This window comes from Malus sylvestris, chromosome 9, assembly GCF_916048215.2.
Source record: "Malus sylvestris chromosome 9, drMalSylv7.2, whole genome shotgun sequence".
NCBI classification, from domain to species: Eukaryota; Viridiplantae; Streptophyta; class Magnoliopsida; order Rosales; family Rosaceae; genus Malus; species Malus sylvestris.
Window position 1 is genome coordinate 26,343,313 of NC_062268.1, and position 11,764 is coordinate 26,355,076.

General features: G+C 38.5%; 2 protein-coding genes across 2 annotated transcripts; both read right to left on the bottom strand.

The window, feature by feature from the left end:
• Positions 1–927: 927 nt before the first annotated feature.
• LOC126633908 (uncharacterized) lies at positions 928–1,731 on the bottom strand. The gene is made up of 2 exons (XM_050304437.1): positions 1,372–1,731; positions 928–1,290 (listed from the first exon to the last, which is right to left on the bottom strand). The coding sequence occupies exons 1-2, from the start codon at positions 1,729–1,731 to the stop codon at positions 928–930; spliced, it is 723 nt and encodes a 240-aa protein (XP_050160394.1).
• Positions 1,732–2,630: 899 nt separating this feature from the next.
• LOC126633909 (lamin-like protein) lies at positions 2,631–4,088 on the bottom strand. Its single transcript, XM_050304438.1, has 2 exons — positions 3,896–4,088; positions 2,631–2,968 (listed from the first exon to the last, which is right to left on the bottom strand). The coding sequence occupies exons 1-2, from the start codon at positions 4,086–4,088 to the stop codon at positions 2,631–2,633; spliced, it is 531 nt and encodes a 176-aa protein (XP_050160395.1).
• Positions 4,089–11,764: the final 7,676 nt, after the last annotated feature.

Consider the following 11,764-nt stretch of genomic DNA (forward strand, 5'->3'; position numbering starts at 1 on the left):
ATAAGGAGCAAGATAGGTTTGAAATTAATTTGATGATGGAGGACCTCATCAAATACACTTCAGAGAGGAAGAAGTTTTTACGTGGTAAGCAAAAGGAAATTTTGCGAAAGTCTGCCTTAAGGAGTATGTTTCAAGATGATGAATCCTTTGAACCCTATATCCCAAGTCCTAAACGAAGTCCATCACCAAGTGAAGATGGTGGATATGATTATTAAGTTTATGTAGTGTATGAATTATGTGCTTTATTAATTAAGTTTATTAATTGTCGTTTGTATTAAGTTTATGGAGTTTATTAATTATATGGTTTATGATTTATCGGTTGTACTAAGTTTATGTGGTTTATGTACTTTATTAAATTTATGTCTTATTAATTATTGTTTCTATTAATCTAGATGCCTTCAATAATTATTGTACTTATTATTCCACACTTTGATGTAGAATAGATGCCTTCAATAATTCAACCTCCATTCAATAATTTATCCAACATGCTAGACAAAATACTTTGCACAAGAAGACACTTAAATTTATTACTAGAAAATAACAACATCGTACACTTAAAATTATTACATAAATGCTTAACCAATATCATCAACGTTGACCTTCTTGGCGCCATACATGCTCAACCAAATCCTTGCGGAGTGTGTCATGACATTGAGGAGCTTGAATTCTATTTAAACGTCTCATATACTCACTCAAGGTGACCCTACCTTGTCGGGTTTCATATGTGGTTGAAGCAAGATATTTAACATCTCTTGCAATAGCTCTCGCTTGTGTTGGTTGGTCATCATCCATATCTTCGTCTGAATCTTCTTCAATTTCGATGTACTCATCTTCCACAATCATGTTGTGCAAAATTATGCACGTCATCATGATTGAATGGAGGTCTTCAGTTTGCAAAAATCGTGCAGGCCCTCTCACAATGGCCCATCAAGCTTGTAGGATCCTGAACGCTCTCTCCACATCCTTCCTGTAAGACTCTTGCCTCTGTGAAAATAATTTCTTCTTTGCACTATCGAGATGAGAAAAACTTTTGACAAAGGTAGACCAACTAGGATAAATACCATCAATTAGGTAGTAACCTACCTCATATCTATTACCATTTACCTTGTACCTAAATTCTGGTGCCCATCCATTGACAACATCATCGAACAGAGAAGAAAACCAAAGAACGTTGATATCGTTGTTTGATCTAGGAGCGCCGATGAAAGCATGCCAAATCCATGTTTTGTAAGACGCCACAACTTCGAGCATGATGGTTGGCTTGTTATGACGACCCTTGAATTGGCCAGCCTAAACAGTAGGACAATTCTTCCACTCCTAATGCATACAATCGAGACTTCCTATCATGTCAGGGAAGCCTCTTTTGCCTGCCTTGTGCAGAAGCCTCTTCAAGTCTTCACGATTTGGCTTGCAAAGGTATGTGGCTCCATATATGGCTTCAATTGCCTTACAGAAATGCTTCATGTTCTCAATAGTAGTACTCTCTGCAAGTCGGCAATACTCGTTAGTTGAGTTTGCAGAGCACCCATTAGCTAGCATGCTAAAAGCAGATGTGAGCTTCTGATGAGGTGATAGACCTTGTTGGCCTACGTCATCTATCTTCCTTGCAAAGTAGTGGTCATGATTGACAACTACGTTCAAGATGCTTTCAAAAAGCTCCCTCCTTATCTGAAATCGCCTTCGAAAATCATGAGCAGGAAATCTGGGACGCCCGATGAAATAATCTTTCATCATTCGGTCATGACATGCTTCTTTATCATGCTACACAAATGCATGCCCCGTGATAGAACCACGATGGCTAGATTCGCCGTGGTGCTCAGATTGCATAAACGAGTTCACAAGTTCATCTTCGGCGTTGAACAATTATGCATCATCAATCTCAATCCTTGCTTGGTATTGTGTCATCTGCATTGCCATGCTACGCCTTTTTCCATCACCCATTGATGAGATATTGAGGATTTTTAGGAAACAAAAACTCTTTGGAATTTGAAAGATTGGTGAATATAGAGGATAATTGAAGGTTGAAAGGTTGTGTGATCAACTAATATTGGACATATGTTTATATAGAAGATGATTGATGAAAGTTGAACGGTCGGCGAACCTTGAAAGTTTGGTGTTGAACGGTTGGTGAATTGAAAGTTAGCCCAGGGTTGAAAAATTGGTGAAAGTTGAATGCTTGCTTTGTGGAAAATTTAGTGATTTTTCAATATTTATCGAAATTTAAATATTTTTAGATTAAAATGTTCATAAAATTAATTTACGATAGTCTACATATTTATTTTTTTTTAAAACTAATTTAAGAAAAAAAATAGTCTAAGTTCATTTTTTAATAATCCCGGGCTAAAATTTTAGGTCAGAAGGGTTGGAGCAGAAAAGTTATTTCTTGGCTAAAGCTAAATTTTCCGGACTAAAAAATTTAGCTTTTAGCTCAACCATTGGAGTTAGTCTTACAATAAAGTTCAGGTAATACAATTGAGAGGAGAAAGGAAAACCTCAAAACGCTTCAGCCTAAATATGTAACGTGAAAGTCTAATGAACATACACTATGAGATAAAAAGAAAAAAACAAATTCTTAAAACTCAAAACAAAGAAGAATAAATTGTACACTTCCCTGAGTTTTAGCACAAGCTTTAGGCCCATCCTAATCCAAAGCACAACATTGCCAAAGAAACCGCCAAAGCCCGAAATCCCTGTTGAGGAACCACCAAGACAGCAGCATCTAATGAAGAGTTATGAGCACTGACGGCGACTTTTGAGGGCGAAGGCAGAAGATGGACAAGGACAGAGACCTTCGTACCATTGTAGCATTTGCCATTGCCACAAATGAAGTAATACCTCTTGGCTTGATTAAGGGGGATAAAGTCTTTACCACTGCTCCAGTTCCCAACTGCACTATCTAAGGTGCAGTTGTCATACCCTGTTTGGTTTACTTCAAACACATTGCACTGATTCTTTTGGTACCTAAATGCTGCAATTTTACAAACATTACACTTTGAGAACAAAAGAAACCATGGAAAAATTGGGGAAAACTTGCACTATAGATAACTGGTTACAATACCTACCTGTATTTAACACAATTATCATATGACGATCAGATATAATTTATATAAACATCTGTATTTAATATAGTCACCATTTGACTGACTGTCGAACTGGTGATTGTATTAAATAGCCAAATCCCTAAATTATACCATTTATCCCAAAGATTGTGAACTTGTATAGCCCACAATGTGTCTGCAAAAATGGAAATATTAAAAGAACAAGAATGATGGTCCATGAGAGAAAACTCTTTCTTAGATAGAAAATTAAGGAAACTTTAGGGTATGTTTGGGTGCGGAACTTCCAAATTCCAAGGATTTAGGATTTAGGCATATTTATAATTCTCATGTGGTGCATTTTATAATCCTCAAGTGGCCCTCAACTACAATAGTGGAGATGAGTGTGGCATTTGTGATTCGGTGTGAGTTCGGACTAGATCAGCTCATTAATCTAACATCTAATCTAATATAACAAATATATGATTTGACAAAAACTAAAAAAAAAAAAAACTTTTTGTGATTCGTTAGTCTAACATCTAATCTAATATAACAAATATATTTATTTTACCCAAAGACTCTCAAAATGTACATGCTAGTTTCAACGCTAGTGTACAATAATATGACATTTCTCATTTCTCTTTTAATGTTTAATTTTTTTTACATGAACAAAACAAAATAAGAATACTAGAAAGTGGGTTTGAGAATTCAAACTGGATACTCGAAAACAAATCCAATTTTGATTTAGACAGTTGTGAAAGTCAAATCTAATGATTAAAACATACGACACCAAACATAGAGGGAAAGAGAGAGAGAGAGAGAGAGAGAGAGAGAGAGAGAGAGAGAGAAAGTTTTGTTACAGATAAGGTCCCCAACATAGAATGTGTGGTTGTTGACCCAGAGGGTGTAGTTGTGGCCAGGATTCCAACCATGTTTGGCGCCAACAATGTGGTATGTCGCCACGATTGGAGTGAGCACTGCAAGCCCAGAGATGATGAAAACCAGAAACAATATTAGGTCGGTTGAGTTGGAGGACGAGGACTTGGTGGACATCTTCCTTCCCCCATCTCTCTCTCTCTATCTCCCTCTATCTCCCTCTCTCACCCTGGGTTAATGGGAAACTAGAAGAAGAGTTGTAGCCCTCACCTCCTCACTGGTCACTCTATTATTTTATTGGAGAAGAGAGTTTAAAAGTCGAATTATTTGGATCAGGATCCTCTCCTGAGCAGATGGAGAGGATCCTCCTGACCAGGCCCATTGGGCCGTTCATTTTTTATCCGACGGCTATAATTATTATAACTTTTAGAGGGACCCCCTGTTTGTAGCCGTTGGATAAAAAATGAACGGCCAGATGGGCTTGGTCAGGAGGATCCTCTCCATCTGCTCAGGAGAGGATCCTGGTCCGAATTATTTGGGTTGTGTGTGTGGGCACCACAACACAACAATAATATTATATGGGGTCCAGTCCAGGCCAATGCAACAAATGTTGACAGAGTGGTCCATTACATAGTGTGTAATGGAAGGGTATAAATTTGAATTAAAGCATGATATATAATTGAATACCATATAAGTCACTAGGATATATGTTCATGTTTATGAACGAAGAAAGTTAAGATTCCATCATGAAACTAATTGGCAATATGAGGAGTAGTTCAACCTCTTATAAATCCATGCAAGATCCTTCTTCTCATCATTGCAGAACTCATTCTCAACAATGAATACTATAGTAAATTTGGTAACGCATTCTCAAGAGGAGGAGGAGGAGACTTGTGATTGTGATTTCTAAATTTTCATATGAAAAGTGAGAGTTGGAATATCTTCCTACGCTCGACTCAAATTCAGAATTCAAGTTTCCCTCCACTTTTGGCCTACTTTGTAGCCGCCTACTTTGTAGCCGCTAAATAGTTCTTCTTACGAAGAGTGAAAACTCAAGCATAAAAGTAAGTCCACCCCTAAAAAATGCGCTAGCATCGAGCCCATTTAATTCACTCAGTGAACAGTGAAAGACCCCATGAACAGTTGAATTGGCCAAATGCATCTCCACCACTAAAACTAAATAGCCTAGTCAATTTTATTAAAATATTATTAATTTTTATTATAAAATAATAATATGATTTTTAATTTTTGAATTTATAAAAAAATATTATTATTTTTTGACCTTTTAATTTTTTTTTAAGTTTTTTGGTCGAAAAATCTAGACCGTTGATCTGAAAATTGAAAGGTCCTCATTGTACCACATCTGTAGCCATTAATTTTAAATTTCAAATTTTTTTTACCATTGAAATCCAACGGCCTAGAAAAATAGCCATTGGAAATCCAACGGTCCACATTGTGCCACGTATCCACAAGGAAGAACCCGTATTGCGCCTGCATAGTGGCCCCACCTCTGCGATGTTGTCGGCCACTCGCGACCACACGCTCTTGTTTTCCACACACTTGGCGCAAAAAAAAAAAAAAAAAGATATCAGGTGGCTGACGTCATGTAGGTCGGGCCTTGGCTCAACACATTCTGGGTCGGTCTAGAGACTGGCTTAGGCTGGGTGCCAGCTATTAGGCTCAGTTGGAGTGTTTTTTGGGGGTGCCGGCTTAATTTTTGGACTTTAGGCCAGCCTATTCTCTTGGACTGGACTTGCTCTAAGAAATAACATCACATCAAATTTTAAAATTATCTAGTATTATTATAATGTCTGCATTATTTGTATAAAGAAAGCACAAGTGAAGAAGTAGTGGTTGGTAATTAATGGTAGTAAACATTTAAAAAAGAGTTGTTTATCACAAATGGTCCTTGAAATTGACCCACACCATTAAGATGGTCCCTAAAATTAAAAATTAATCAATGTAGTCCTTGAAAATAGGTGTCGCAAATCAATGTGATCATTCCGTTGCAAATCAAGTGCTGATGTGGTACATAAATGGGCCCCACAAGATTTTTTTATCACAAATGGTCTTTGAAATTGACCCGCACCACTAAGACTGTCCCTGAAATTGACCCACACCATCAATATGGTCCCTCAAATTGAAAATCAATCAATGTAGTCCATGAAAATAGGTGTCGCAAATCAATATGATCCTTCACCACAGTTTTGTAAAAAAAAAATTATTATGTGCTCATGTGAGTTTAATAATTAATTAAAAATTTGTCTAAATACCTTTTTGCACAATGAATTTTTTTTTTCTTATAGTAGGGCCTACTCCGAAGAGAGATCTCTTCCATAAATTCTCAAAGGCACAAGGCTTAACCAAGGCCTAAGAGGGGGTGTGGAAATCGTTTTCATCCAACAATAGATGCACCTCAGTTATAACCTCATTATCTCAAGGCAAACCTCACCATGCTTTGAATCACTGACCACCAGGGAAGTGCCAAACAAGCTCTCTAAGATTAAGGTTGTGAGGATGTTGATCGCCTAAATGTTAACAGTGATGTCCGAGTAGTCGTTGCCAATGGGCCAAGCCGTCACCAAAGTTGATCTCAATCCAGGTTCAATTCGATGAAAGGGTGTCGAAGTGTGTAAAGATTAGTGTTTTTTTTTTTTTTTGAGATTTTTTTTAGAGTATTGAGAGCAAAAGAGGTAGAGAAATGTGGATTGGGATCAGAGGTTATTGCAGGACTGTGTTTTTGGGTTTTGACCATTTTTTTTATTAACTATTAAATTATTAAGCCTATTTGTAATATTTTTTTAATTTAATTAGACTTGTGTGACTCATTTATGTGTCACATCAGCACGTAACAAAATTGTTGACAAAATTGTGACGGGATGACTACATTGATTTGAGACACTTACTTGCAGGACTACATTGATTAATTATGAATTTCAAGAACCATTTGGATGTCGCAAGTCAATATCAATGACCATTTGTGAGAAAATGACTTATGGAAACCATTTATGTGCTACATCAACACTTAACATAATTTTAACAGAATTGTGACGGAATGACCACATTGATTTGCGACACCTATTTTCAAAAACTACATTGATTGATTTTCAATTTCAAGGATCATCTTGATGGTGATGGTCAATTTCAGGGATCATTTGTGGTAAAAATCCTTTAAAAAATGACATGAGTGGATGAGTGCAGGCATGCTCTCATCTCATGCATCCAAGTAAGAAGCTCGACTTCACATTCACTCCATGACTCTGGGCAAGTGGTGGTACACAGGCCACCATGTCAATATCTTTTTTCGAGTACTCAGTCCTGCTTTATTTAAGGGTCGTTTACAACTGTTTCTTCAAAAAAAAAAAAACATGTACTTTTAGAAATACTTTCATATCCAAACCCAAAACGACGTTGTATTCAACATGATTTTTGTAAAGCTCAAACTTGTCTGCACATTCTCACTTCACAATGGCATAAAGCCACTGAGAGTAGTGACGTTTCTCACGTGGACCAGCAGCGACATCGTCACTCTTCTGTCTTCTCCTAATTTTCTTCAAAATTTCACGTCTTAAGCAGACGTCGTCAATCTCCAATCTCACCTGTCACCCGTCAAATATCATATTGAGAATCATTATTAAAACAAGTCTTCGTTCAGTATGAGCTAACAAAAGGAACAATGAAAAGAGAAAAATAGTACTACTTCCAAGCCATCGAAACCACGATAAAATGCAGTCAAGTCTGTTGATGCACAAAATCAATGAGGACTTTCGTACAACAGAAAGTGTTAAGTTTGTGACCTTCGTTAGATTGCTCCGGTCACTAATGTGGATAAATATGTAAATGGATAGAGACAGGGAAGCAAACACAAGATGTACGTGGTTCACCCAGATTGGCTACGTCCACGGAGTAGAGGAGTTCTCATTAATTGTGAAGGGTTTACACAAGTACATAGGTTCAAGCTCTCCTTTAGTGAGTACTAGTGAATGATTTAGTACAAATGACATTAGGAAATATTGTGAGAGAATGATCTCTATTTATAGAAGAGAGTTTCTAGTTTCATTCTGACATTAACACGTGTCGTGTTATGATTGACTTCTGATGTTGACACGTCTCGCGCTATGATTGGCTTTTGATGTCAACACGTGTCGCGTTGTGATTGGCCTCCTGGTTGTAAGGAAACTCTTCTGGGTCCTTGACGGTATAACGTTGACCAGTGCTCAGTAGTTTCAGATTTGGTCAAGTATGGTACAAACAGTGCTCCCCTAAGTTCCTGAATGAGGGAAGCTCCTCGATTGGGGACTTGCAAGATCCAAGCCATTGAGTAATCACGAAACTTCTAAGTACCGAAGTGTGGTATCATTTTTACTTGCCTTATATGTCTCATATGTAGATGCGGTATCTTCTTTGGAAGTACTTTTCCTCTATCCAGGGGTGGTATCTTTAACCGATGAAGATGCACAAGGTAATGTATCAATTTCACTTGAAGCTTACTTGTAGTTTCAAGCTTGGTCAAGTGCGATACAAACCCTACAGTAGGAGTCCCCAAAGTCGCCGAGCTAGGAGATTTGCCAAAGGAGGTAACAGACAAGGTAAGCAATCAGACTTCCAAGCAAGCAACCTGGATCGGAGGTTCGACTTCGACTTCCGGTTGATTGTTCTCATTCTCCTTGTGTCGTAAATAGCAACAAGGATAAGGAGAAGCAAATGGAGAAGAGATGATATGAGATACTTTTGCTTTTGAAGAAGTAACTTTCCACAGGCTTATTCTTGAACTGGGCTGGAGGGTTTTCTGGTTTTCTCCAGAGTATAAAGCCAACTCAAGAATTTGAAGGTCAAAAAAAGTCCATCAAATCTATAGTACGTTCGTCCCTGATGATATGAGATACTTTTACTGTTGACAAAGTAGTGGATGTATCGGCACGTGTTCTGTTACGTTTATCTCCACATGCTTCCTTGTATCCTTCTCACTTGCCCTATCTGTTCCTCAAGCAGATGTGGTATCTTTTCTGGAAGCATAAGATGTTAAAGATGAGTACTCGAGAGTAATCTCAGGTAAGTAATCAGGCAAGGGGTTCCAGGCAGTCAGTTCCTGACTGGAAGCTTGATTCCAAGTGCTGACTGATTGGTCTCTTTCTCCTTGTCTTGCAGGTAAAAACAAGGCCAAAGGAAAAGATGGGTAAAAAGCATGATATGGGATACTCTTGCTTTTAACCCTAATGAAATGAGATACTCTTACTCTGGTGTAGCTTGTTTGCAGATGTATTATCGGGAGGAAAAAAAGCTGAGTATTTCGAGAGAATGTGCCGAGAGTGCCCTCTCGGATATGAAGAAAAGTTGAGCATTTTTTTATTTGCAAGTCTGCCTGGTTATGGAGGATGAAGGTCGACATATATAGGAGTCTCTCTAACAACAAGTAGTAGTGCTATTCCTTTACTCTTCTTGGTCATAGTAATGTAGTGGGAGCTGTAAGGTTCAAGTGTTTTAACTTTGTCAGAGCACTTTGAAAAAGTGGTATGTGGTATTTGGAAAGCTGATGTAGCGTGTGAAGATTGCAAACAAGCTTTATCCAAGGAAATCTGGCTCTCGAAGTTCAGAGAGCGGTGCCTCTTTAGTTTTCGAACAAGCAATCTTGTTGGGGATATGGCTCTCGAGATTTAGAGAATGGTGCCTCTTCGATTTTTGAGAAAGCAATCCTGTTAGGAGTCTGACTCTTGAGATTCGGATAGCAGTGTCTCTTCAATTTTTTAGAAAGTAATCCTGTTGGAAGTCTGGCTCTCGAGATTCGGAGGGCGGTGCCTCTTAAATTTTTGAGAAAGCAATCCTGTTAGAAGTCTGACTCTTGAGATTCGGAGGGTCTTTTCGATTTTTGAGAAAGTAATCTTGTTGGGAGTCTGGCTCTCGAGATTTGAAGGGCGGTGCCTTTTTTATTTTTGAGCACGTAATCCTGTTGGGAGTCTGGCTCTCGAGATTCGGAGAGCAGTGCCTCTTCGATTTTTAAGCATGTAATCTTATTGGGAGTGTTTTCTCGAATATGAGTAAAGGTTGGGCATTTTTACCAGTCTGCCTTACCACGGAGCACAGAGGTTGACACACATTGGGATTTTCTAGTTATCAAGCAGTGGTGCTGTTCCTTTACCCTTGTGGGTAATAGTAAGGTAGCTGGACCTTCAAAATTTATGTGTCTAAACTTTGTTAGAGATCTTTGGCAAAGTTATCTATGATACCCGAAGAGCTGATGTTGCGTGTGGAAAGTGGTGCCTCTTCAATTTTTGAACCAACGGTCATGTTGCCCTTTTTTTTATAAGGGCACCAATTGTGTGCAAGAAGTACATTCAGAGAGTTATTGCTTGTAGGAATTTTCCCTTTACTTCAGAGATTTATTGCACCTTATTTCTCCTTCATCATTTCTAAGAATGTCTGGCCTATCTGACCGTCGTTTTGACTTGAACTTTGGTAAAGAGGTAGCCACGCCTTCTCAAGACAGCATATGGTGCCCATCCTTCTTATCCCCTACTGGTCTTCTTACTGTTGGGGACTCTGTGATGAAGAATGATATGATCGCTGCGGTGGTGGCCGAGAACCTTCTCACTCCCAAAGATAACATACTACTTTCCAAACGGTTTGATGAGTTAGCTATTAAAGATTCTCTGGTTCTCAGTGTTCAGTGTGCAGGTTCTGTGTCTAATATAGCCCAACGCCTATTTGCTCGAACCCGCAAAGTTGAATCATTGGCGGCTGAAATGATAAGTACAGGAGATCAGAAGGCTTAAGCATGAGAATAAACAGTTGCACAGACTCGCACATGAGTATGCTACAAATATGAAGAGGAAGCTCGACCAGCTGCAGGAATCTGATGGTCAGATTTTACTTGATCATCAGAGGTTTGTGGGTTTGTTCCAAAGGCATTTATTGCCTTTGTCTTATGGGGCTGTACCGCGTAATGAAGCTCCAAATGATCAACCTTTAGTGCCTCCTCCTTCTGGGGTTCTGCCTAGTATTGAGGCTCTGAATAATCACCCTCTGGTGCCTCTTCTTTCTGGGGTTCTGCCGACTGCTGAGACTTCTCTTGAGCAACCTTTGTGAAGGCTCCCTCTTGTTTGTTTATTTTGATTCATGTATGTGTACATATTTGTAACTTATCGGAGATATCAATAAACAAGCTTTGCTTCATTTCAACATATTGTGTTAAATACACCAAGGCCTTCTTCACTAAGTTCTTTGAATTTTTCCTTTTGTTGAAGCTTGTATGTTGATGCTTTATGAGTGAAGCATGTAGGTTGAGGTAGTTGTTGGAAATGTGCCCTAAAACCAATCATATGATGATACTTTACGAACATTTCACATGTTAAACTAATCTAGTTTAATATCAAGGGCAAAGATTATTGTTTGAGCCGTCTCATATAAATGTTATATGCTTAAACGATAAGTCCAAGGAATATGTGATTGGGAGAATGCAATCTAAAGAAGTTAGATTCAAGAGACCATTCTTTCGTAGACACATCCTAAACGTTCTTGATCATAGGATTGCCAATTGGGCATTGACAGTCCGTTAAGATCAGTACGTGCTGTGTCTTCTCTCAGGGAGAGTGACTAGTCTCGAGTCATTGGTGTGTGTGACATCAAGACAAGTACGTAGGTTCTCAATAGAGAATGAGTTCACTGAACACGATCAACGAAGAGTTCTCATATTCATGTCACATGAGAACTCATGGTTGGGATAATGCAAAGTAGTCCTTTGACCTGAGGCATCATAGTCGTCTTGTGGTTAAGTCCTTGATCTTTGATTATGTCAAAAGTCACTCCAAAAGGAGGGTGTCCACAGCATAGTTGGGGTTAAGCCACTTAGCTATGGA